The sequence below is a fragment of the Tiliqua scincoides genome, chromosome 9 (genome assembly GCF_035046505.1).
Source record: "Tiliqua scincoides isolate rTilSci1 chromosome 9, rTilSci1.hap2, whole genome shotgun sequence".
Taxonomy (NCBI): Eukaryota; Metazoa; Chordata; class Lepidosauria; order Squamata; family Scincidae; genus Tiliqua; species Tiliqua scincoides.
Window position 1 is genome coordinate 45,199,012 of NC_089829.1, and position 27,439 is coordinate 45,226,450.

Consider the following 27,439-nt stretch of genomic DNA (forward strand, 5'->3'; position numbering starts at 1 on the left):
TGTCATACTGTTAATACACACAGCATTATCTCAACATATTTTTGCCTTCTCAAGTAAAAAAAAATGGAGCCTCTGGCTCCACAACTCGGGAATTCTTTAGTTTTGGGGTAAGCTTTTAGGAAAGTGTAAACTTTTAGGAAACTAAACAGAGGTGAGACAATAGGCAGTGAAACTCCCTTTCTTCAGATTTCACTAGTGTATCTTAATTATCCAAGTACAAAATTCTTACCAAAAGGTGTGTAGTTTGTTCCTTAAAAATGACCATGTGGGGAAAAAAAACCTGAACTGAAGGGTGTGGAGCAGGGAAAGGTCACTCCCAAGGCAGTTACTGGAGCAGTCTTAAATAGTCTAAAGAGACTTATGTTAGACACTGGTTGTTCTACAATGTTCTTTATTTACTTCTGAGGCTAGAAAGGGAGGTTGGAGCACAGTTGCAGCAGAAAAACTTTATGGCTGTCTGGCTAATCATCACCTGAGCGCTTGCAAGGCAATACCGTTGTGAATGAATGCTCCATAAAATTAACGACTTCAGTATCTCTTAAAAGGAGAAGGGAAGAAGAATGAGGGTAGGGGTCAGTTTAGATATTAGCTGTTATGTCTGTTTCTTCCAATGATGGATTTTTTGACTCTGCTGGAACAGCAGGTCCATGTCGCCTGATGTCTGCAGTCTTAAGCCTTTGCATCACTATGTCCACAGGCAGGGACACAGCAGGATCTAGTTGCTCTTTAGTAACTCCAAAGATTTCACAGATGTAACTATCCAAGAAATACTCGTTTATAGTAGGGTCAACTATGCAGAAAGCTGCCCGCAGGTCATCCGGTCTCACATCCCTGTGTATAAAGTGGCAACAAGCAGTCAGTAAAATGCCAAAGCATGTTGATTTGTAAAAACATCTCTCCTGTTGGACTGTACTCCAGAGCAGGACTGCCTTGTCTGTCTTCAGTCTATTTTGCTTCCATTTATCTCTGATCACTTGTCCTCCTCAACAGGATGCCCAGTTATTTAAGCCTACATCAACCTGGCCTGCATGCATAGCAGTGAGCATGAGAGATGAAATAAAACTGCAAGTCTAAAGCTTGTATTCATTACAGTTTCATCCTACCCTTCCTCTAAGGCAAATGTCTTTCACTGGGCAACAGTTGAGGCCCACCTCAAACCCCAACCTGCAACACCGAACTTCAAGAGCTCAGTGGTTGAGATCAACAGACAAGGACGTAGCCATAGTTCTTGTCCTTTCTCTCCCAGTGGTGGCCCACGAGTGCACACTACTACAGTGTCATTCTACCCTTTCCCCCCAGGCCAGCTGAAAGGAGAGGAAGAACAGAGTGACATAGCAAAAGCTTGTGCTACGTTTTAAAAGTTAGAGGGAGAGGAAAAGCAAGGTGAAGCAGGCAGAGCAGCAAGGATGCCATGGCAGGGAAGAGCAGGCAGAAAATTTAAAATGGGGGGGGGGGAGGCTTGACCAAAGCAATCCTTCCAAAGTCTGCAACAGAGTTTCTCATCTAGAACCTTTAGCTCCATTCCAAATGTGCAGGCTTGAGCCTCAAAACAAAATGGCAGGGATAGTAGTACCATGATCCCTTGATGTCAGGCTGTGAGTTGAGATTTAAAATTTCTGCTCCAAGGAGCTCTATTACAGCCCAGGGCTTTTTATTTGTTTTTCACACCACCCTTCCCCAAGGGGCTCAGGGTGATATAGGTGGTTCCTTCACTCATTTTGTCCTCACAGGTACATGACTGGCTTCATGGCTGAGTGGGTATTTGAACGTAGCTCTTCCAGGTCTAAGTCCAATTCCAGAACTACTACACCATCCTCCTCTGCCCTCCATTTTTCTTAAATGGGTTCTGAATATAAGCAGCTGAAAGTATTTTTACTTCTCAAGAGAGAAAGACACATAAACATAACCGGAGTCCCTTCTCTTCAAAGTTCTGATACTCACATCAAGTTTCCCAAGGCATGGCAGAGCTCGTACAGATATAACTGTTTATCATTCACAAACTGAGTTCTAAGTTTCTTAACGAAGGGTTCCGTCTTTCCCTCCTCATCCTGCAATAACATACAAGCCTTTTAGGACCAGATCTGTTGGACATGCTCTTTGACACAGATGCATGGAGCCTATGGTGTTTTTCCCCTGGGCATCTGCCTTGCAGAGGTATGCTGCAATCATGGCTTGCTGCTCTTGATAAACCATCTATCTGTCTCTGGTCTTAAAACCATCCAAACCACTGGCCATCACCATGTCTTGGAGCAGTGGATTCCACAAGCTACAAGAAGTAATTCTTTTCGCCTTTTTGAATCTACTGTCTATAAACTTCAGAGGATGACTCTTGACTTTGTGTTATGGGAAGGAATGTCTTTCCCCAACATGTTGTTGGCAACATGTATAATCTTTAAAAGCCTTGATCATATCCACATAAGCCCCTTAGCCATATTTTTTCATGGTGCAGTAAGGCCCAAAACTGTCACCAATACCTACCTCTAAGAATAACAGCTTGTACATGAGGACATCCTCGGGGTTGTCGGGTTTGAACCCTGCTGCATCTACCAGCTCCTGAATCTGTTCGTTGTTTTTTGCAGGGAAAGCTGTCCTCAGGCCAAGACTGCAGAAGGAGCAAAGAAACACTTCAGTTCATCTGTCCATGTGCCATATGTGTTAACAAATGTAAAGGTAGTAAATGGTCAGACTTTTTTTTTTTTTTTGGCTTGGGATTGCCAAGGCTAGCTGAGTAAGGCACTGCTTGCCATTGTCTTTGCTGTGGGTCTGGGCTCTGCTGGATTGGAATGGTAAACTGCTGTGCTAAATGATATGCGGAACCAGGCCTATTAACCTGCTTCTAGCTTACACAGAAGTGCAGTGCCTCAGGAACTGTACAGGGCCTTTGTGTGGAAGGCCCCTCCGCTTCCCAAAATATTCTGAATACTACAAAATGTCAGAGCAGCAGTGCAGACAAAAAGTTTATTAAAATTAAGCATGTATGTCTTGTACAGTCCTCTTTCTTTGCTCTGTTGTTGTAATCAGTGTAGCTGATTTTCTGCCCCCCCCCCGAGCTCTTACGTGAACTGTTCAGCTGTAAGCTCGCCAGTATTTGCAGTGTCAACAGCAGAAAGCTCCTTTAGCAAAGTAGAAAGTTGCTGGAGGTGGCTGTGGTATATTCCTTCATCCAGCTGTGCAAAAGAAGGCAGCAGAGTTTTATTAAAGCATTGCCTGTTCATTGTCTGCTTCAATGAGGATGATTAGCAGTAGTTTACATGGTGCTACAGTATTTACATACAAGATGATTTACAGAGCAAAAGAGAACAGGTCTCTGCCCCAAGGGGCTTACAATCTCGAAAGAGAAATGGAGGAAGGGACAAGGGGATGGGTAAATGGGAGACTATCCAATTATTTGTTACATGTACTTATTTAATATTAAGAATGTTGAGGTGCACTTGTCAACATAAATGTTCCTACAGCAGTTTACTTAGTAGATGGTGTGAGAAGAGAGTTCCCTCTCTCAAAGAGGCTCACAGTCTAAAAAAGACAGAAAAGAGCAACCAGTCACTGGGAGGGATGCTCTGCTGGGGTGAATAGGAACAGTTGCTAAATATAAGAAATATAAATATCTCTAAATATAAGAGCCCCCACTTGAAAATGTGCCTCTGCCCATTTACAGTAAAATAACTACAGGCACATGAGGCATTTCTCTACCATTAAGGGCGCAATCCTAACCCCTTATGTCAGTGCTTTCCAGCACTGATATAAGGGCAATGCAGCTCCAAGGTAAGGGAACCAATATTCCCTTACTTTGACGAGGCCGCTGTGAGTGACACCCAACTGCAGGATACAGCACACATCCCATTGGCACTGCTATGCCAGTGCTGGAAAGCACTGACATAAGGGCTTAGGATTGCACCCTAAATCTCATCTGTTCAGTCATCTCATCTTTCCTTTCACAGGCCCATAGTATTTGGAGCAGGTACAGAATATCCCACATCCTGACTCCTCCTACAGTGGGCAAGGAGATCAACAGCTCCTTGACCAGCAGAAATGGTTAAGATGACACTTTTTAGTGTTGCATTTATACCACCAGCACACAAGCAAGAGAAGCAAAGGGAGTGGAAGGGGACTTTCTCATAGCCCATCCCAGACTCTTCTTGAGCATCACCTTGCAGAAATGCCACCCCCTACCCCATACCTTGTTTTTTGTATGTCTGAGAAACAGAATACAAAGAGTAACGTGACCAAGCAATCACCTTTCCAGTCAGGATGTGATGGAACAAGGACATGGCTTCATTGGACCGATAGAGCTTGATACTTTCGTAGACACTGTAAGTCCAGTCAAAAGCAAGCGCTTCACCATACTTTTTCTGGAAGAAGTTGAGGAAGAACTCTGAAAGGCTGGATCTCCTTCCTTTCTGCAAAAGAGGCAGCCAATGCAAGAACAGGGCTTAGCTGTTGCAAGTCAGCTTATTTACCTATAGCTAACATCACACTGGCTCTCAGTTCTTCACCCTCATGGTGACAGTAAGGTTTGAGTCTCTGGTGAAAGCAGTTGCACAACTAGGCTTGGGTGGCTGTTTTGACATTCACTGAGCAGAAACCTAAACCCAGACCAATCACAGAGTCAGTCCCTAAACTTACCAAAGCAAGAAGCTTTCACTCCCTTCTGGAAGAGCATCCCTAAATTCACAAGGAATGGACCAAGCAGGAAATGCAAGACTTATCATTCTTTTATGGCTCACAGTGAGTGACCTTGGCCCCGTCACTCTCACTCAGTCTAACCTACCTCACAGGCTTCTTATGAGGACAAAAGGGAAGGCCGTGTAGTGCAATATGTGCCACCACACATATGTGCCACCACCTCAAGGTAGAATATACAGTACATGCAAGAATAAAGCTTCCTGCAGTGTAATGAATCAGAGGAACTCCTTGCCACAGGATGTTGTGATGGGCATATGGCCTCGATGTCTTAAAAAGAGGACTGGACAGATTTATGGAGGAAAGATCCACCACAGGTTACAAATCATGATGACTAAATGCAGCATCTGGGTTTTAGCAGTTGCCTGCCTCTGAATGCAAGATGCAAGGGAGTGGCGACAGGATACAAGTAGCTTGTTGCCTAGAGTGCTCCCTCAGCATCTGGTAAACCACTGTGAGATGCACAGTTGGGCTAGATGGGCTCTTTGCCTGATCCAGCAGGGCTCTTCTTATGCTTTTAAGTTCCTCTTATGGTTGCTGTTCCCTCAGTATAAGGTCAGAGAGAAAGGGACATATTCTCAGCCAATGGACAACTTAGCTTGGCCAGCTCAGGGGCTCCTGTACACAACAAAGAGCAAATACTTTAGTCCACTGCTACAGTTTTTACAGACAGGACAGGATATAGTGGTTAGAAAGAAGAGAGTATCTAGATGTGCTTGCTTTGCGTGTGCCTCTCTTTGACTGTGAACGTTGCAGAGGGAGCAGCTTGGTTTGAAGGATCAGTGAACAATAATAGCAGGGCGCTTAGATCCTTTCACTTGCTTTGGACCATCATGCATCAGAGAAGGGAAAGCTGGACCAGAGACCTGCGCATCAGATGCAATTTTGTCTCTCCAGATCTCCCTCAGAATGGCCACAACCTCCTTTATGGACAGCTTCTTGTTTCTAACCAGACCATCACACCGCAAGTACACGGGCACCTTCTCATTTCTCCCCTGTGGAGAAAAAGAGTATCAGAGCCTGAATCAAGTCAAATGGCTAAATCAAAACCCAATCCAGAGTCACCACCAGGAGCAGGTTGTTTAAACCTTGCCAGCCCCCTTGACTTTTCTTGTCTCTCTATCTGCAAGAACTCAGGGGGATGGGAGATGGGAGGAGGGGGGAACGGACGGACATCAAAACAAAAGCCCCTCTGGGTGCAACAGGCAGCTCAGCCATACCAGTGCCACAAAGGTGTCCCTCTCTCTTAGCAATGATGCACCAAGATCTTCCAGAAGTACATCGACCAGCTGGTCACTAGTTTTGCCCTCTGCCAAAGAGTTCCAGCGCGTAGCCCCACCAGGAAACATCTCTGCAAAGGCAGCAAGATGCAAAGTTTTATATAAGGCGAAACAATTGCAGCATGATGGGGCCCCCTCTAAGTGACTAGAGTGAGCATTTTACATAATAGTAGTTACCACTATTTCAGCCTGATCTGCGCACACACGCACACACACACAAACAACAGCATTTTACATAATACAGGTCCAGCCTATTTATACACAGATTTTTTATACAGGAATTTGACTCAACACCCCTGCAAATGGCCCCTGCAAATGAGGAAGAATGTGCTGATCCCTGGAGAAGGGGAACATGCATCCCTTTAAAATCAGTTTAAAAAACTGAACAATCCTTTTAACAATAGCCTCCTTAAGGACAGAGAAAGAGGGCAGCTGGCTGACAATCCATCAATCCTTCTTTCTCCAGCAGACCCCTCCCTTCCCCCTGAGCACTTGAAAGAAAGGTGATCACTTTGCATTGGTGAAGGGAGGGGCTGAGTGAAGCGCTTGGAGGATGACTGATTGATGGATTGTCTTCTTAATGACTCTTATCTTAGAGTCAAAAGGTCAGCAAGGCTGTTCTTCAATCACTGGAGCAAAGAAACTTTGTTTTTTAAATTGATTTTCTATAGTGCGTTTTTTGCCATCCATTTTTTGCCATTTTGAGTGCTTGGAACTGAACCCACGCAAATAATTAGTCTCAACCTGTAGTTGTTGCCACTATTTCGGCCTGGTCTACACACATACAAACACCATCTTCTTGCCTCCTGAGCAGAATCTAAGAAGTCCATCAATCCTAGAATGTATGTTATCTTGATTTCAGTGGGTCCTAAATGTATTCAGATTCTGCAGTCTAAATGCATGCTGTGATGGACAAAAGTTTGCAAAATGCCAATTCAGGGCCCAATCCTATCCAATGTTCTAGTACTAATACAGCCATGCCAATGGGGTGTGCACTGCATCTTGCAGTGGGCAGGGCAGTCCAAGAGACCTCCTCAAGGTAAGGGAATGTTTGTTGCCTTACCTCAGGGTTGCATTGCAGCTGCATCCGTGCTGGAAAATTGGATAGGATTGTGCCCTCAGAACATGCTGGCTTTGTGCCCTATGTGACGGCCTATACTTTTATGTTCAGGATACCAACTTCTGCTAACCCATCTCTCCCTAGTCCCATGTCTTGCCTTAAAGTTGCAAATTCTGCAAATACTCAAGTACTCATTTCTGTAAAAATCAATTAAGGTTGGCAACCTTCCGTCTCGAAAGACTATGGTTTAAGCCTACAGAACCTGGTATTCCCAGGCGGTCTCCCATCCAAGTACTAACCAGGCCTGACCCTGCTTAGCTTCCAAGATCAGACGAGATCGGGCATGTGCAGGGATGCTGCATCTGTTCAGTGGTGTAGCTAGAGGGGGTGCAAAGCACTAAGTTTGCAGGCGCCTGAACGTGTGGTGCAAGCAGCCCCTCCGTTACCCTTTGGAGCCATTCTGGGCGGTGGGAGCAAAACGGAGGCAAATGCCGCTTGAGGGGCCGCTTGCACTGCATGTTCAGGCGCCTGCAAAACTTAGTGCTTTGCACCCCCCCTCTAGCTACAGTCCTGCATCCATCTGAATAATACATTATGAGCAGAGAGACTGAGCTTCCACTCATTGACTCTGCATTGCTGCCCAATTTCTACAGTGAGCTGAACAGGTACCTGCACATTTTGACCAGTCAGGGCGAGGGGTGGAGGTGCGCTGGACGTTGAGAAAGTCATTATAGTACTGGTCTCGCTCTTCTGAAACCTGTTTATGGATTTCCAGCATTGTGTCATGTTCTTCCATGAGATCATCAAAGTTTTTCTGAAGAGTTGTCATCTGAAAGGCAAAGCCAAAGGACAGGGATAAACTAAGGGTTAGGCACAGGCCTGGCTCAAATTGAACCAATGCCCTAACTTTCTGCCCCTTTTCCACCCATCCCTTTTAGTGTGCATACGCTAGTGTACATCAGCGGACATGCACTCTGCCTTCTCCTTTTGCCTGCATGCCTGGCCAGCTGGGGGGGGGGGAAAGCACTGCGCTGAGCTATGCTCTCCTTGCATGTATGGTTCCCCCCAGTGCATCCTCAAACGCATGGCCTAAGCAGATCATGATGGGAGCAGAAAGAAGAAATCTTTCTTTGATCGCTTGCTACCATCACTGTAAATGAACAGGTGGGTTGCCGCAACCCCAGTCCTTCTTTCATTTGCTCTCAGCAAGGAAAGGATCAGGGCGAAGCATCTGGGCAGATGGGGAGGGGGATGTAAGGCACTCCTCATCAGTTTACTGCCTTCCCCAGCATGCCACCTGAAGCGACCCCTTTCAGTCTTCAGCCCATGGTTGGCCTGGCTAGATACATTTCACATGGCTGTGGATTCACCACACAAATCCACCATCCTGGTAAATGGCAGGAAGGAGCAGCTATCTGAGTACCTTCTCAGACAACTCCTGGTATTTCTGTTCCTGCAGTTCAAACTCTCTCCTGGGCACCACATCTCCATAGTTTGCTTTCAAGGTGTTCAGCTCCACTTGGGCTTTGGTGAGGTCCTGCCGTGCCATCTTTAACGCAAGCGTCAACTTCACTGAGTCTTCTCCCTTCCCTTCATCTTAAAAAAAAGAAAAATGGGTCAGGCACATGCTACCAGAGGTGAAGCTTCCAACTCAACCTGTGATCTCATCCTCCTCCACCTGCATTTTTTACCTGGGACCTTAATCACTTTCATTTCCTCCTTCAGACGATACATTTCATTGAGATCTATGAGCAGGAGCTTGCGTGCATCAGACTCATTCAGATAGCGGAGGTATTCTGCTGCCACTGTCTTCCGCATCATAGACACCTGTTCAACATAAGGGAGAAGAGGCCATGAGTTGCCACCATCCACAACAAGCTCATGTTGTTAGTGGCTGCAGCCTCAGCCGTGGAAGTCAATAGAGTGGCTTTCCTACAGCTGCACCAGCAGATACCTTTGATGGGAACAGAAAGGAGGCGATCCCTTCTGAAATTGACACAAGGTGACCTTTGAACCTGGTCCTGGATAGCCCGGTAGAGTAGAGTATGAACAAGAGTGCTGAGGATTCACAATAAAAGAGAGATGTCTGATTTCTAAAAATAAAAATGCTTAAATAGCAGGGGAAAACCAAATTGCCAACTGCCTGATTATTAAAGCACAGAAAAAGTTATTTTAAACTTTTAAAGTTTTAAAGTTATTCTATTTTAAAGTCAGTCTCATAGAGATAAGAGTTGCCAGCCTCACAGAAGTAATACATTTCTGAGCAAGACAGGCAACAAAAATAGAAGACAATTTTGGCAGACGTACAGGTTTCCATGCCAGGTGTGAGAAGACACTTGTTTATTCTTCAAAGTTTCAAAAGAGAGAAAACCAATATAAATATTTTAATCTAAGGTATAACCAACATATATACAAAGATATTGTAGCATTAGAAGTGAGTTTTAACTGATAGAATGTTCAATAACATCATAGAAATAAATAAAAGGTGAAAAGCTATTTCCAGCTAAAATCAAAGTCTGTCTCATAAGAAACAGCTCACAGACTATAGAATGTGAGAAGTTGCCTCTCAAGGATAACACTCTTGCAGAAAGTGGTACCAAGAGATGCTGCTTTGCAACATTACAAGGACAGAGTTATTTGTTGGCAGGTTAAAATAGGATTTTCTAACTGACAAACATACAAACACCTGCAGAAATCAGTTAGAAAGCAGATAAGGCAAAATATCCAAGAAAAGCCTGTGTCCGGGCTGCAACTGACAGAGGGAGCTGAAACTGGGTTAAAGGTAAATGAGAAAAGGATTTCTTAAAAGGAACCCTTTTCTACAATAAAAGTTTAGTTTGTTTTGTATTAAAATACACCACTATACATACCTCAAAAGAATACATCTCTTAAAGGTGTCCAAAGCTGACAGGTCACATACAGGATTAAAACATGGAGAAGAGGCAAGTTCAAAAAGGACTTTGCTAACAAAAGTTAGCAGAAAGCCCCATAGTATTTGATGAGAACAGAAGAAAGAGTTTAATAAGCAGGTACAGAGAAGAGAAGCAGTTTAGTGTTATGAAGGGAGAGAAAGTTAATATGATGTAAGTAGTAGGTTCATGAAATGTGTTTGAAAGTTAAGAGCAGGAAGCTGCCAAGAGAGCCTTATGTGCAGAGTACAATATTAGAATGTAGGAAAGTCACAAAACTTTATTTTAGTTCTTAAATAAGTCATAGAAATATATAGAAAAGAGTGTTAAAGGAAGTTTAAAAGATTGGTTCACACAGGTTAGTAAAGAACCCTTAGAAAATATGCTAAACCCAGAGAGGATGCAGATACATAGTTCAGCAAAACCATTTAATTAAAAGAGTTTAAAGAATAACAATCAATACATGGGTTAAGAGTTCTATCAAATTAGGGCCTATGCACTCATATTTAAGTGTTTGTATGTTCTCTCTAATAAAGATGGTATAAAACCTTGTTTTTCAAAGAAGTTCATAATTAGATTAACAAATGTGAGTAAGGGTCAGTTCTGAATAAAATTAGTGTGACAGTGAACCCTACTGGTTTTAGAAATTGTTGAAAATTGTGTAATTTTGGCAAAGTTTTGCAATGAAACCCCACCTGTATGTAAATGAGAGCCAATCAATGGTTTTGCTTACTCGTTGCCCACCTATCCTCCAACTTGTATGTAAATGTATTTTATCTCTGTCCTATTAAAAATTGTGCCCCAATTTATGATGTCAAAACTTCAGCGAATGAAAAGCCTGAATTTTCAAGCAAAGGATTGTAAAGTATAAAAGATAAAACCCAATGGTCAATCTTGGTCCATGCTTTGAGACCTGAGTCCCGTGGACCTATTATTATTATTAACAGTATTTATATACCGCTTTTCAACTAAAAGTTCACAAAGCGGTTTACAGGGAAAAATCAAACAACTAATGGCTTCCTGTCCCAAAAGGGCTCACAATCTAAAAAGATGCAAAAAGAACACCAGCAGACAGCCACTAGAAAAGACAGTGCTGGGGTGAGGTGGGCCAGTTACTCTCCCCCTGTTAAAAAGAGGAGCACCCACTTGAAAAAGTGCCTCTTGCCCAATTAGCAGGGGCCAATTGTATACAATTTAATAAAAGCCTGTGAACCTTCATCCTATGTACTGAGTTGCTTATCTGAGTGGCCCTTTGGCCTTGCAACAAAATGATCATGTGTAGTGCAGTGCTGTCCAGTGTGTGCTCCTGAGAATGAAGTTAGTAAAGCTCTCATAATAAAAGAAGCAGCTTTCTAGAAGAGTCTGGGTGAGGCAGACAGAGAGCTCACTTAAGTAAGCCAGAGGCAGACAACAGAAATAGAATGGATGCTGAGAGGGCCTAAGCTAGAGCACCTTGAGGGCATGGAAATGCCTTTCTGGAGAACTGGTGCAACTCCTTAGCCTTGTAAGGCGTGCTCTGCTATCCATCTATGTGCTCAACCTGCATATTTTTGTAAATAAAGCAAATATTAACAAGATGCTATAAGCCTCCAGTATTGCCCCTCTCCAAAGAAGCCAACATCCAGTCAGCACGACCCTTGGAACCTCTCACTCCTTGGAGGTTGCAGGTGGGGCAAGCACAAGACAATATGGTAAGAAAACAAGCAGCTGAATGTTACAGGGCTAGTCTGGGCAGGAGGTCTGGTCTAGAGGGTAGAGCCTCCGTTTGCCTGAAGATAACATCCGAAGGTCACCAGTTTGCGGCCACTGGCACCTGCGAGACTTTGAAGCAGCTGACAAGCCGAGCTGAGTTATTCCACCTGCTCTATGGTGTGAGTGAAGAAGCGTCTTGGCTGCCCTTCAAGTGAGAGGCGAAGGAGCTGCTTGTCAGCCCTGCGTGGGAGGCAACTGGAGGCCAGAATGTGATACCAGATCAGAAAAGATCCATCTGAAATGTTGTGCGGTTCTTGAAAGACAGAACCTTTCTTCAATTGTAAAAATCCCTACGGGGATTTAGAACAGTCTGCCTATGTAAACTGCGTTGAATTAAAGTCTGAGGAAAAATCTGACGACCAAGAAATAAGAAAATAAGAACAGCCCCACTGGATCAGGCATAGGCCCATCTAGTCCAGCTTCCTGTATCTCACAGTGGCTCACCAAATGCCCCAGGGAGCACACCTGATAACAAGAGACCTCATCCTGGTGCCCTCCCTTGCATCTGGCATTCTGACATAGCCCATTTCTAAAATCAGGAGGTTGTACATGCACATCATGGCTTGTAACCCATAATGGATTTATCCTCCAGAAACTTGTCCAATCCCCTTTTAAAGGCGTCCAGGCCAGACGCCATCACCACATCCTGTGGCAAGGAGTTCCACAGACCAACCACATGCTGAGTAAAGAAATATTTTCTTTTGTCTGTTCTAACTCTCCCAACACTTCCAAATGCAGTATAGAAATACCTGTATGATTATTAGTAGTATTAGTCAGTCCTTGCAATCCTTCTGCTATATTCTGCCATCATTTCCTTGATGCACACATTGGACAATGTCTTCCTCCATGCCAACCTGCCTGGTAATTAAGTTTGGGACCAGAGACCTGCTCCAGGACCCTACTCCATCTGACACATGAGAAACCCATTTCTATGGTGCTGCCCTGTTTGTGGAAAGCCCTTCCAAAAGAGGACTACCTGCGGCTCACCTTGTACTCATTTTGTCACCAGATGAAAAAAGCAATGGTCTTTTATTAGCAATGGTCTTTTAATGCACACTACTGTGATTTATTGGTTGTTGTTGGATGCAGGTGATTCTGCTTTTATTGTAACTTGTTCTTATTATGAGTGTTTTTATATGGTTTTATTCATGATTGTTCTAATGTTGTTAGCTGGGCTAGGATGCTTTGCTTGGAGGGCAAGATGCAAATTCTAGAGCAAACATAAAACCAAATGGGAGAGAAAACAGCCTGTTCATCCTCTGCAAGAGAAGTTGGGTCAAAAATTCATTCTGGGCTGAGTCAGCCTAATTTAGTACAGCACTCATCTTCAGCCCACTTGCTAGGAAGCATGAATCAATCTTCAGCCATTTCGTGAAAGGCATAATCAAGACTCAGACACAAACATGAGCAAAAGCAGCAAGTAACCCTATTAGGGACCAGAGAGATCATTTCAAGGTCTTCGTGATATAAGAAAATGGCACCAGTAGCAAGATCCTCATAATCCTTAGAACAGCAATTTTCAACCACTGTGCATGGCCTACTGGTGTGCCACAAATGGTCTGCAGGTGTGTTTGGGGGAGGGTCATATATTAGTAGGGTAATTGGAGGTTGTGAGGCCCTCACCTGCAGTGTGATGTGCCTTGTCAATTGTCAAAAAAACTGATGGTGTGCCTTGACAATTATAGTGCCTTCTTACTGGGTCATGAGATGAAAAAGGTTGAAAATTGCTGACTTAAAGGATCTAGACCTCACAAAACGCCCACCATGTTCTCATAACATCCTCACCAGAATCTGTCGAAATCAGGATACAAGTTATGAAGCCTGCTTTCCTTCCAAATATGTTTGGTTCACTGCTCTTCTTGGGGAAGGAGAAATGACTGAGGGGATAGGATCCCCTCACTAATGAAAGTCATTTAATATAGGTTAGAGGACTTTACGTTTACATCATCCTTTGACAATATCACAAGTGTCAAAGATTGCCAGGGCAGCAAGGCCAATCTCTGGATGATTCACCCAAAAAAATCTGCTCAAATCTCTCTGTAAACAACCTCAATCATCTAGTCTTCACTGATTTTTACTAGCTTTTTCTATTTTAATTAATTTTATTCATTATTGTGTGATTAATTGCAGCACTACTTCATTATTGACGAATAACACAGTTCCATAGTTTGATGAAAAGCTTCAGCCTGGCCACTATTACCTCTCTCTCCATCCTGCCAACACATTGTAGCCCAGAGAGGTTGCACCAGGCAGGGCTGTGACTGAGTGGGACAGCACGTGCTTCATTTACAGAAGACCACAGGTTCAATCCCTGGTATCTCCAGGTACAGCAGGAAATGAACCTTCTCTGAAATGCTGGAGACTGGCTGCCCATTAATGTTGACAGCACTGACCTAGACAGACGCCTGATCTGCTTCTATAAGAGGTGGCTTTGTATATTCAGGGGAGATTCTGAGGAAATGCAAGGCCTTAGCCCAGTGATTTTCAATGTTTTTCTTCTCATGCCACACTATGGTCTTTGCCTCTTGTGATGTCACTTCTGACTTCAGGAAGGCTTGTCCAGGTTCTGTGGCTCTGTTTCTAGGGCAACTGTCTCTAGTAACTAATCATCCGTCCCTCTTCCCCCACTGGCTCTACTGGCTAATTACTTAAGAGAGTCGAGTTTTGAAAAACCCGGATGAGTTTTTCAGCAATTTCCAACCACTGTGTTTCAAACACCCACAGCACACCTGGGAACCTTCTGTGGCACACCAATGTGCCATGGCACACCGGTTGAAAATCATTGCCTTAGCTTAACCGAGGGACAACAACCATATTGGTTCAAATGCTGGACCCAGTGGCTCTCTAGATCTAGCTGCTTAAGCCTTGGGTAGGGAGAGACCTGCCTTACCTGGGTCTCTAGAGAGCATTTCTCTTCCTTCATTTGGTCAATCAGCTTTAGCAAGTGGAGTCTGTCTTTCTTCATCCTCACAATTTCATCTTTCTCTTGCTCCTGGTACTCTAGGACCTGCCGCGTGCATTGATCGGAGGCTGTGACCAGAACAGCATTCACTGCCTCCAGGGAGTGGACCTTATTCTGCAGGTATGCTAGAGGAAGCAAAAGCAAGTTCCCAGTTACTGAGGACCTTAGGGACAATACCAGAATGAATGCCCTTTTCAGCTTATGAGTATGTTAGGTTTTGAGAATGCCTTCATTTCAGGCTGCTCTCACATAGACCCCAGGCTCTGTAAGTTTGTGCCAGCCTTTCCAGGCTGGCACAGGGGACTGTTGGAGGTGGGGAGGAGGCAGGGAGGATGCGGAGAGGAGGCGTTTTGGGGCAGGGGTAGGGCGGGTGGCAGGTAGGCCCATGGGCAAGCAGGCAGGAAACGGGAGGTGGGGCCAGGATCTGGCACTATCCCCGTTCCTGGGCAGTCTAGGACAGCTCCGAACTGCTTTGATTTGCGCCACCTCTTCAGGTGGTGCAGATCCAAGTTGACTCATTGGGGCCGCTGCAGCTCTACCTGGGATAATGGGAATTATTTCCCCTTGCCTTGGGTCAAACCAAGCCAGCCTGAAATTGCACTGGATACAGGCCTGTCTGCTGGCCAGCCTGTTCAGCGCAAGTTAGAATTGCGCTGTAAGAATTCCCACTATTACTGTCTTTGACCAAGAAAACAGGGCGGATAGGGTACTGTCCAATGTGGACAAAGAACCTTTCTGCTTGGATTCATAAATGCAATGGATCAGTACTTTTCTAGCTGTCCACCTTCCTTATTTAGAGTCTACTATAAAGCATTTAGGATCTGCTTCAGCCTGATGGGTTTAAAACACTGTTTGATTATCTAAAACTTGTCATCCTCATTAGCTGGGAATTAATGAAGTGTTCATTTATTAATTATTATTGCATCTCTGTCCCATCCAGGTCTCCCATCCAGTTACTGACCAGACTCACTTCGTGACAGCAAGGCGACTGCATTAAATGCCATCACACCATGCCCTACAGCCTTTTTACTGTGAAAGTTTATGTCTCCTGCTTGTCCTCTGATCCTCCACATTGTGCAAAGATGCTTGTTCAGAGTTACTGTGATATGTGGGAGGACAGCATCAAGGCTCCCTTACCGATAGTCTGTTCATACTCATTCTTGATAGAAGCCAGCAAAGGCTTGTAGGTTCTGAACTCCTCTATGAAGAACTCAAATACTTCTCTATAAGGCTAATGAGAGAAAGAGAGAATAAATCCAGTAGTACCGGCAACTCTTGCTCATTGTGGCATCTCTACAGGAGCTACATCTGGTTTTGGTAATCAGACACCCATTGCGGCCAAAGCATGATATAGTTCATTTTTCAAAAAGGATGAGTATCTTACTACTGCTACCATCGGGTTGCTTGCACGATATTTGAAGTCACTAGTAATTCTTATTGTTAATCTCTACAACAGCCCAGAATGGGATCCTTCAGAGTTAAGAAAACAGAACAGGTTATTCTGTTCTTCAAAACAAATTTCTTTTGTCATTTTTACATTTCTGTCCCACCCTCCCTGCAAGAAGCTCAGGGCAAAATACAAGTTTCTCTTCCCACCCCATTTTCCCCTCACAACAATGCTGAAGGGTAGGTTAGACTGAAAGCAACTGGCTTAAGGTCATCTGGTCAGGTTCATTTCTAGTCCAACCACTAGACCACAAAAGCTCATCAGTTACTGTTACTGTTAACTGAGCTATATTTTAGAGCTACAGCAGGCAGATTTCATTTGTATTGTGGGCTTTCCGGATGCAGCTGGTGGGTCACTTTGTGAAACAGGATGCTGGACTAGATGGGCATTTGACCTGATTCACCAGGGCTTGTCTTACATTCATCAAAATCACTTGCTCCCATTTTTTAGAAATAAACAAGCAGAACGGAGTAAACTCTTCTACTTTCAGCACTGGCCATAGCTGGCTTCCGTTTCTCCCTCTTTCCCTTTAAGGAGGATCTTAGTGGGCTTAAACCAGCCATTTTCAACCACTGTGCCATGGCACACTGGTATGCCGCAAATGGTCTGCAGGTGTGCTGCAAGAGTTTGAGGGAGGGTCATTTGTTAGTAGGGCCAATGGGGATGTGAGCTCCCCACCAACAGCATGGTGTGCCTTGTCAATTGTCAAAAAACTGATTGTGTGCCTCGACAATTCTAGTACCTTGTCAGTGTGCCGAGAGACGAAAAATATTGAAAATCACTAAACAATAGTGCCCCACTTTCAGGGACAAAGATTTCCCACCCCTTGCTTGGTGCTTTGTGTTACCAAATGTCATCCCCCTCAGCCTGTGGTGTGCCAGCCCCAACCTCCACTCCTGCAACTATTCCCTGGATTCAAAAAGGAAGAGCAGAATGGAACAGAAGAAGAAGAGTTGAGGCAGGGAGAGTAGTGGGCCTGAGTGTTGGAGGTGCTCTAGCCCACCATTCTCTCTTCCACACTTCCTCCTCCACTCCATTCCCCTCTTCCTTTCTGAATCTAGGGAAGAGGAGAAGCCGCAGTAGACACATTGCATTCTATCCACAGACTGATGCATGCAGCCATCGCCCGACAGATAGGCCGATCCTGCCCACTTCTCACCCGAGGTTTACAACCGCTAGGGCCCTTTGTCAGTTGCTCAGACCTGGAGTCTTAGCTCCTGGACTTTCCCCTTAGTAAGATCCAGAGCCTGCAACTCTTGTCGCAGGTATGATTCCAGCTTTTCAAGATAGCGTGGCTTTGCAATGGAAACACCAAGGTCATCTTTGCTGCTGCTGAAAGACAGAAAACGAGATTCTACCATGCAGCCCAGAAAGAGCATTTAATTTAATGCATGCATGTATATAAAGCATTTAAGCCCCACTTTTTCCCTTTAAAAGAAGTGCTCAAAGAAGCTAACAATATGTAAAAAAAAATACTACAGTCAGTAGTGTAGCTATGGAGGAGCACAGCACTAAGTTTTGCAGGGCACCTCAACATGCCATGTAAGCTGTCTCTCTCCCTCACCATCAGATCCATCCCGGCTGACTTCAGTGGGGCTTACTACTAAGCAGATATGCATAAAATTGTGCTGTTAACCCATTTTTGATCAGCCCACCAAATTTTGCACATTTGATCCCTGTTTTGTATATGCAACATTGGGCAGAAATGGCTTACAGTCCAATCCTATGCATGTCTACTCAGAAGTAAGTCCTATTAGAGTCAATGGGGCTTACTCCCAGGAAAGTGTGGATAGGATTGGGCTGTTAAGCTGTATTTCTGTCTTACTCACCAGAAACAAACAGTTCTACTTATAGGAAGTGGACCAATCTCCATTCAAGGGGAGGGAATTCTAAAACTGCAACACCACTATGGAAAATACCCTTCCCTGTGTCATCACCAAATGAGTTTCAGCCAATGGTGGCATGCACAAGAGTGCGCTTCCAGATGAACTCAAGGAGCAGAATGCCTAAAATGGTGGGGGGTCCTTCAGTTACCCCAGTTTTTTTTTGTCACGTATGGCTTTAAAAGTCATTGTCAGCACCTCAAGTCACACCCAGAGATAGACCAGTGACGGTGCACCTGTTAAATACATGGGTTAGCAGAAACAGTTTGGAGAGAAGTGAGCCTTCCTTTTGAATGATGGCAGAAGGCTGTCATTTCTAACAGCCTTTGTAGAAGACTTAAGAACCTGGTTTTAATGCAGTAAATTACCACCCATCATTAGGAAACTGCAGCTCTATGATTTTCTACTGGAGCAAAATCTGTAACATACACCCAATCACCACAGGCCCAGCTGAACGCTGGAGCAGAAATAATACCATATTCTCCCCGCGCGGTAGAGAGCAAGGCCTCTTTGTCTGGCCCAGAAGACTTTGCTTTAATGTGCTGGTTTCCAATGTCGCACCCACACACGTACCTCTGCCCTTCAGGCACAGAACAGGGTTTCCGGTTCTTCAGAATCGCCTGTCCCGATGCGTACGCAGGCCACGCCGACAACTGACTGCTACAGCCACCCTGAGAAAATCAAAAGCGAGAAGCAATGTTTTTTGTTCCATCTCTCTGCAGCTTGTGTTACTAGCTTGCGTCGTTTGAACCACCAGTCTGCTCCGCAGGCCTCGCAATGTGCTTGCTCATTTGGTTCTCCAAATGCAGCACACCATGGCCTGCGGAGAAGAGACAAATGTGCAAAGGAGCCAGCCTGTGTGTGCTGGGTCACCATGCTGGACATTAAATCTCCAAATTCAGTTTATTTTTTAAATGGTTGTTTGCATCCCATCCACCTAGTGCTGGTGCCAGGTTGCTGGTGCCTTTCGGGCAAAACTCTGTCCTGACCCCCACTATGTGCCTCATTAGGCCCCTGTGCCTCCCCAAGGTGGTGACAGGTAGCAGACAGTGGGAGCTCTTCTTGGCCTTCCCACCATTCATGGGATCATCCTCTTGAGGTCCCACTGTGACACAGGAGACTTTGGGCAACATCCCTGTGCGCAGATGCAGGTGCTGGGCACAGCTGTGGCAAGAGTCTCTTGGTCAACTTGTGCCACTTCTGCCAGTAGTATTGGGGGCTTCCAGATTGGCCCTGATTGCAGACACTCTAGCCCAGGGGTCTCCAAACTTATTGGCCAGAGGGCCGCATCAAATGTCTGGCACGGTTTTGAGGGACGGAAAAAAATTTAAACATAAATTTATATAAATAAATTAGAGATGGAACTTAGATGTGTTAATAAATGAATGAATGGACTCATGCATTCAACCTCTCTGGCCCTTAGAACACCCTCCAGATGCAACCAGAGCATAGTTCTAGTCATGTTCAGCAAAGTGGGCCAGGGGCTTTCAGGGGACAAGAGGCTGGCCACGGGCCTGATAGAGGCTCACCGTGGGCTGCATCTGGCCCCCGGGCCAGGGTTTGGAAACCCCTGCTCTAGCCCATCACTCTCTCCTGTCCTCCTCATTTTCTCTTCCACTCTATTTCCCCTTTTCTTCTTGAATTGAGGCAGTGGGAGGAGGAGACGGAATAGAAGTGACAGGGACAAAGGTGGCTGATGCACTGACTGGAAAGGGGTCTCTTCAGACCCAGGGAGCTCTTCAGCCAGCCATGATCTCTCTTGCCTACATCCCTGCAGCCTCTGTGGATGATAACTACAAGAAGGAGTGACAGTCAGGTTGACGGAACTGGTCTGGGACCACTTCCTTTCAGCTTGGCCAATGGTGAAGCACGGCCTGCCCCCCCTCAGGCCACCAAAGAGTTGCAGCAGGACTCAAGAAGCAAACCTGGTCAACTTGCAAGTAGGGAGAGCTCTTATTCCTATTTTTCTCTGCTTGCAAAATAAATAGGGGGCAGGAATGGTAGGGAGCTGGGCACAGCTGAGAGTGGGGAGGCATGCAAGACAAATCCTTAGGAAGGAGGTGAGCGGGGAGTTGCATGATGTCCTTGGTAAATGGAGGCTCAGGAAAGCTGCCATGCATAGAGGAGGAGGACTAGGGTGATTCAATCCCCTTTCCTCTTGGGGAGCCTGCAACATTATGGGGAGAGGGATTTCCCCTCTTTCAGGTGCTGTAACCATGGGATACAGAAAGTTCCCTATACTTTGCCCTTTGAGCTTTGCCATTGAAGGGGAACATAAGAACAGCCTCGCTGGATCAGGCCAAAGGCCCATCTAGTCCAGCTTCCTGTATCTCATACTGGCTTGCCAGATGCCTCAGGAAGCACACAAGACACCTGCATCCCGTTGCTACTCCCTTGCACCTGGCATTCTGAGATAGCCTGTTTCTAGAACTAGGAGGTATCCCCATCATGACTTGTAACCTTTGAGGGACTTTTCCTCCAGACCTCCTCCCTTGGCTGGGTGGGGACCAACTGAAGGAGTAGCGGGGTATGAGGTGGGAACCCCAGCCCCACCATAGGCAGGCTGCTAAGATCAGAAAGCACTGTGCCCAGTAAGGTGCAAGCATCCTGTTGTCAGAACCAGTCTGCACACCAGAGACTTCAGTTTCTTCTGAGATGATTTCTTCTGAGAAAATACACGTTTTGGGTCAGTTAAGCTCTTCCGGGATTTCCAGAACGACACCCTGGAAAATGGCAAGAGGACGGAAATGCAAAACAGTTGATAAAGAGTTTCTCAGTGCCAGGGCCTGCCTGACACTACCTGGTGACAAAGGATACCCCCCCATGGCTTCTGCCATTCATCCTCCCTGAGGACATTTTTAACATCCTGAAAGTTTAAAAATATCTGCAACCCACATTAAATTCTGGGTGTTCCATTAAGCAACTTCTTGGCCCTTGAGCATTCGGTGTCTGTGTTTCCTAAGTAGCAGCTGCAAGGGGACCAAGATCACAGCATGGGGCAGGAGCATTTAACCCCTTGACCCAAACATGATCCCAATCAGGGGCCCCTCCAGCTGCTATTTTCCCTGGGAGAGAAGCTGGTATGGGTGCTAATGATAGCTTCTCTCCAAGAAAGCAGCCATCAGAGGGTGTGCACAGCTTGGATCAGGACCTTTCCAGGACGCTGCTATTTCAATGCTGGCTGCTGTCAGTAACTGGGATATGAGATCCATATGTAGAATTTCTTCCAGGTTTTCTGAGAATGTATATATTAAGTGCAGATATTTTTGAGCACAGAATTCTAACTCCCCGAGAGAGAGAGAGAGAGAGAGAGAGAGAGAGAGAGAGAGAGAGAGAGAGAGAGAGACTATTGCATGAATACTTATTCTAAGTTCATGCTAATTGTGCTATACGTTCTTGGTAATTATAACTGCATCCCAGTTGCTCAGAAGTCTTGAGAAGCCATGTATGCTTATCTCTGAAGGCAGATTTGGGCACTGGACCTTTGCTGCATAACACATCATCTGGGAGCCCCATATATGTTGTTCCAAGCAGCTTGAAGGGCAAGAGTTGAATGAAATAAATGCCTCCACTCAGTTACAGGAGCAAATGCTCCTTATTATGACTACATAATACATAACTACATTATGTTGCTCATAATGTAACTCTCCTTACTGTGACACACACCCTTCTGATTAATTTGATTTTTTTTCTCCTTTTTGTAATACCTTCTCTCCAGGTCCCAATTGCTTCCCCTAGAATAAAAAGCAAAACATTGTTATAGGACCACCAGGCATTGCTAAAGTCCTGCCTATTAAAGTCCCTGCACTATGTTCAGGAGGTTGCCAGGCTATAGCCCACAGGCCCCCCACCCTACATGCCCCTCTTGTTGGATGAAGCCACTACTAGGCTGGGTTGCTCTTGCTGAGAGAGAAAGAGAGAGCACAGACAGCTGTTTTGCAAATATTTGCCAATATTTTCCGGTTGTGAAAATTCTTCAGATCTGTGCACAAAATGTTAGTGTAATTTTCTGTCACTGACTCTTTCCAGCCCACCATAAGAGCCAGACTATGATGTGGTCCTACCCGCTGAACATTTGGCAGCCCCCAGGTCTAGTTGTTTCTTGGGAATGCCTTCAGTGGCATAACTAGAGGGGGTGCAAAGCACAGAGTTTTGCAGGGAGCCTCACCGTGGCATACAAGCAGCCCCCCCCTTCAGAGCCATTCCCGGTGTGCAGAGAGCTTTTCTAAACAGCCACAGCAAAGCATGAGCAGAGTGAAAGCATGTGCAGAGCGCATTCCTAAACAGCCACAGCAAAGCATGCGTAGAGTGAAAGCATGTGCAGAGTGCTTTCCTAAACAGCCACAGCAAAGCATGCACAGAGTGAAAGCATGTGCAGAGAGCTTTCCTAAACAGGCACAGCAAAGCATGAGCAGAGTGAAAGGATGTGCAGAGCGCTTTCCTAAATAGGCACAGCAAAGCATGAGCAGAGTGAAAGCATGTGCAGAGCTTTCCTAAACAGCCACAGCAAAGCATGAGCAGAGTGAAAGCATGTGCAGAGCGCTTTCCTAAACAGGCACAGCAAAGCATGAGCAGAGTGAAAGCATGTGCAGAGCGCTTTCCTAAACAGCCACAGCAAAGCATGAGCAGAGTGAAAGCATGTGCAGAGCTTTCCTAAACAGCCACAGCAAAGCATGAGCAGAGTGAAAGCATGTGCAGAGCGCTTTCCTAAACAGCCACAGCAAAGCATGAGCAGAGTGAAAGCATGTGCAGAGTTTTCCTAAACAGCCACAGCAAAGCATGAGCAGAGTGAAAGCATGTGCAGAGCACTTTCCTAAACAGGAACAACAAAGCATGAGCAGAGTGAAAGCATGTGCAGAGCTTTCCTAAACAGGCACAGCAAAGCATGAGCAGAGTGAAAGCATGTGCAGGGAGCTTTCCTAAACAGCAACAGCAAAGCATGTGCAGAGCTTTCCTAAACAGCCACAGCAAAGCATGAGCAGAGTGAAAGCATGTGCAGAGAGCTTTCCTAAACAGGCACAGCAAAGCATGCGTAGAGTGAAAGCATGTGCAGAGAGCTTTCCTAAACAGCCACAGCAAAGCATGTGCAGAGCTTTCCTAAACAGCCACAGCAAAGCATGCGTAGAGTGAAAGCATGTGCAGAGAGCTTTCCTAAACAGCCACAGCAAAGCATGTGCAGAGCTTTCCTAAACAGGCACAGCAAAGCATGTGTAGAGTGAAAGCATGTGCAGAGAGCTTTCCTAAACAGCCACAGCAAAGCATAAGCAGAGTGAAAGCATGTGCAGAGCTTTCCTAAACAGGCACAGCAAAGCATGAGCAGAGTGAAAGCATGTGCAGAGAGCTTTCTTAAACAGCCACAGCAAAGCATGTGCAGAGCTTTCCTAAACAGGCACAGCAAAGCATGAGCAGAGTGAAAGCATGTGCAGAGCTTTCCTAAACAGCCACAGCAAAGCATGAGCAGAGTGAAAGCATGTGCAGAGAGCTTTCCTAAACAGCCACAGCAAAGCATGTGCAGAGCTTTCCTAAACAGCCACAGCAAAGCATGAGCAGAGTGAAAGCATGTGCAGAGCGCTTTCCTAAACAGGCACAGCAAAGCATGAGCAGAGTGAAAGCATGTGCAGAGTTTTCCTAAACAGCCACAGCAAAGCATGAGCAGAGTGAAAGCATGTGCAGAGCACTTTCCTAAACAGGCACAACAAAGCATGAGCAGAGTGAAAGCATATGCAGAGCGCTTTCCTAAACAGGCACAACAAAGCATGAGCAGAGTGAAAGCATGTGCAGGGAGCTTTCCTAAACAGCCACAGCAAAGCATGAGCAGAGTGAAAGCATGTGCAGAGAGCTTTCCTAAACAGCCACAGCAAAGCATGAGCAGAGTGAAAGCATGTGCAGAGAGCTTTCCTAAACAGGCACAGCAAAGCATGTGTAGAGTGAAAGCATGTGCAGAGAGCTTTCCTAAACAGCCACAGCAAAGCATGTGCAGAGCTTTCCTAAACAGCCACAGCAAAGCATGCGTAGAGTGAAAGCATGTGCAGAGAGCTTTCCTAAACAGCCACAGCAAAGCATGTGCAGAGCTTTCCTAAACAGCCACAGCAAAGCATGAGCAGAGTGAAAGCATGTGCAGAGAGCTTTCCTAAACAGGCACAGCAAAGCATGCGTAGAGTGAAAGCATGTGCAGAGAGCTTTCCTAAACAGCCACAGCAAAGCATGTGCAGAGCTTTCCTAAACAGCCACAGCAAAGCATGCGTAGAGTGAAAGCATGTGCAGAGAGCTTTCCTAAACAGCCACAGCAAAGCATGTGCAGAGCTTTCCTAAACAGGCACAGCAAAGCATGCGTAGATTGAAAGCATGTGCAGAGAGCTTTCCTAAACAGCCACAGCAAAGCATGCGCAGAGCCCTTTCCTAAACAGCCACAGCAGCCCACTTGCACAAGATCAGGGTCAAGCAGCTCTCCTGGCAGCCTCTGGAAGGGGCTCACCCGCAGGTGGTCGAGGCGCTCTCCATCGCAGCCCAGGTAGGGGAGCAGCACAGGGAAGAACTGTTTACACTCCGTCGCCATGGCAACAGGCGCCGCCTGCAGTCTAGACAGGCACCGCAGCGCCCTCTGGAGGCTTCCGAGGTGCGCGCAGAGGAACGCCTGCTTCGCAGTGGGGCAGCTCTTCAATGCTGGTTGTCCTGGCAGGGGGGTAACTTGAGCCCAGACCAATTCATTGGGGGGGGGGGGGCTGATGCATTCCTGGTTTGGGGGTGCCTGCTTTCAAAGCGTTGTGCTCTGCGCAGGCTGCACAGGGGAAGAGGCTGCGGTGCTCTGAGCTGTTCCAGGGACTGCCACAGGACGAGCCTGCACAGGAGAGGCCAGAAGACTGTTTCTGCACTGCCCCTGCGCAGCTGCGGCGTTCGGGGGACTCGATCCTGGCACCCCAGGCGCTGTTTCTTTTGCAGCTGGTGCAGCAGGCATGATAGCCCGGGGCAGCAGCCCCAGGGGAGAAGCAACGAGATTTGCAGCCCAGTCCCATCCACGCTTTCCTGGGAGTAAGCCCATTGACTCTAATAGACCTCTGAGTAGACATGCACAGGATTGAGCTCTGAGGCTACAGTCCTATCCACACTTTCCCGGAAGAAAGCCCAATTGACTCTAATGGGACTTACTTCTGAGCAGACATGCATAGGATTGGACTATTGTCCGCCTACCCTCTTTTTGACCTACTGGTTAACAGCCAGAACAGGGTGGCTAGGATTGCAGCCATGATAGTCAGTGGGGCTTACTCCCAGGAAAGTGTGGCTAGCATTGCAGCCTCAGAGTCCAAGCCTATGCATATCTGCTCAGAAGTAAGTGCTATGTTAGTCAGTGGGGCTTACTCCCAGGAAAATGTGGCTAGGGCTGCAGCAGCTTGTACAGGACTGCACGCGTGGTCCCCGAGCCGGGGAAGGAGCCTGACCCCCGGGGCTTGCAAGGGCCAAGCCCCTTTCCAGGCTCAGAGGTGCCCTGACCCCGACTATCCATGCGCACACAGGGGTGTCAGAATGAACTCACTCTCCCGGCATGCTCTGCGGCGGAGCCAGCAGGCGTGTCCCTCCCGCGCGCGATGCTTCCCGGGATCGGTAGTTCACCGTCCCATTGTGCTGAGCGCCTCGGCGGCGGAGGAGGGACTCGTTTTCCCGTCGCCCACCGGGGCCGCCATTGTGGCCGAGCCCGCCTCCCATTGGCCGGCCGGGGCAACGGGGCCCGCTCCGGTCCTGCTGACACAATAGTGAGTCCAAGATGGCGGACGCGAGTGCAGCGAGCTTGCCCGGGGGGGACTCGGCGCCGGCGCCCCCTCCCCCGCCGGCGCCCCCTCCCCCGCCGGAGGAGCAGGAGCTGAGCCGGCGCCTCCGCCGCCTCTACCCGGCCGTCAACCAGGCCGAGACGCCGCTGCCGCGCGCCTGGAGCCCCAAGGACAAGTACAACTACATCGGCCTCTCCCAGGGCAACCTGCGCGTCCACTACAAAGGTAGCGCCGCGGCGGCCCCGCTGGCCCCCGGGAGGGCTGGGGCTGCGGCCCGGGAGTGGGCGGCGGAGCGGAGGGGGAGGCTCTGGCCCCCTCGGGGGGCCCAGAGAGGCGTTGGCAGGCCCCTCTGCGGCTGGGGTGTGTGGGGGGGAGCCTGCCACAGGGGGAGGGTCCGGGGAGTGGGGTGGCCAAGATGCCTGGGGCAGATGAGGTAGGGGGGCTTTTGCCACCTCAGGGAGGGGGGTGGAGGGAGGAGGGCCAAGGGAGGTGCAGCCAGGTCCCTCTGGGGTTGGGGGTGTGTGTGGGGCAGCCTGCCACAAGGAGAGGTGGGGGAGGGGTGGGGTGGCCAAGATGTCTGGGGGGGATGAGGAAGTGGGGCTTTTGAATCCTCAGGCGGGGGGGTGTGATCAAGGGGGCCAAGAGATGCATTGTCAGGCACCTCTGGGGCTGGGAGGTGTGGGGGGGAGCCTGCAAGAGGGGTAGATGTGGGAGAGGGTATTAGGTGACCGAGATCAATGGGGGAGGGGGGCTTTTGTCTCCTTGGGCAGGGGTGGGGTGGGGTGAAGGAGGGCCAAGAATTGTGTTGTCAGGCCCCTCTGGGGTTGGGGGGTGTCTGGGAGAGCCTGCCAGAGGGGTAGGTGTGGGGGGGCCAGGAGGGAAAGGGTATTAGGAGTGGGGTGACCAAGATGCCTGGGGAGGATGAGGTAGGAGAACTTTTGCATGTCTATGCATGTCTGTGCAAAGTCAGGGGTGGGGTGAAGGGGGGCCAAGAGAGACGCTGTCAGGCGTCTCCAGGGTTGGTGGGATTTGTGTGGGGGAACCTGCCACAGGGGTAGATGGGAGGAGGGAGTGGGGTGGCCAAGATGTCTGGGGGAATGAGGAAGGGGTGCTTTTGCCCCCTCAGGCAAAGGGTTGGGGTCAAGGGGAGCCTAGGGAGGCATTGTCAGGCCCCTCCTGAGTTTGGGGAGGGTCTGTTGGGGAGCCTGCCACAGTGGGGTGTGGTGAAGGGGGCCAAGGGAGGTGTTGTCAGGGGCTTGAGGGGGTCTGTTTAGGAGTCTACCACAGGGGTAGGTGGGGTGGAGGGAGGGAGAGAGGCCTGGGCTAAGGGGAGATTTGGAGGGTGGGCAGTACCAGTGAAAGGGAGAGGGGGACTCAACTTGCCAATAGAGAATGACAGCACAGTCCTATGCCTGTCTACTCAAAAGTGTGTCCCATTGAATTCAATGGGGCTGACTCCCAGGAAAGCATGTGTAGGATTCAGCCTGAGAGCCCAATCCTAGGCATGTCTACTCAGAAGTAAGTCCCATTGAGTTCAACAGGGCTGACTCCCAGGAAAGCATGCATAGGATTGCAACCTGACTCTTCCAAAGGCCAGCCCAGTCTGCATGGCGCTGTTGCTGCCTGCCTTTTTTTTTGGCTGTGAGGGGTCATCTACCTTCCAACCTACCATGAGCCTTCCCCCCCTTTCATGGCACATCCTT

At 47.4% G+C, this 27,439-nt stretch overlaps 2 protein-coding genes and 1 pseudogene across 3 annotated transcripts in view; 1 reads left to right on the forward strand and 2 right to left on the reverse strand.

Annotated features, from left to right (window-relative positions):
* Positions 1-578: 578 nt before the first annotated feature.
* On the reverse strand, positions 579-25,674 carry TSNAXIP1 (translin associated factor X interacting protein 1). Its single transcript, XM_066637981.1, has 16 exons — positions 25,505-25,674; positions 24,449-24,551; positions 18,541-18,644; positions 17,293-17,416; positions 15,781-15,874; positions 14,572-14,768; positions 8,712-8,847; positions 8,444-8,616; positions 7,690-7,849; positions 5,901-6,031; positions 5,547-5,675; positions 4,236-4,397; positions 3,058-3,167; positions 2,479-2,602; positions 1,942-2,048; positions 579-831 (listed from the first exon to the last, which is right to left on the reverse strand). The coding sequence occupies exons 1-16, from the start codon at positions 25,672-25,674 to the stop codon at positions 579-581; spliced, it is 2,277 nt and encodes a 758-aa protein (XP_066494078.1).
* LOC136660960 (5S ribosomal RNA) lies at positions 7,275-7,386 on the reverse strand (annotated as a pseudogene).
* Positions 25,675-25,728: 54 nt separating the features above from the next.
* Positions 25,729-27,439, forward strand: part of RANBP10 (RAN binding protein 10) — a 49,574-nt gene continuing 47,863 nt past the window's right edge. For both annotated transcript variants that reach the window (XM_066637078.1, XM_066637079.1), the window contains exon 1: positions 25,729-25,961. In XM_066637078.1, the coding sequence (XP_066493175.1) occupies positions 25,733-25,961 (229 nt within the window). In that variant the 5' untranslated portion in view covers positions 25,729-25,732. The remainder of the gene's footprint in view (positions 25,962-27,439) is intronic.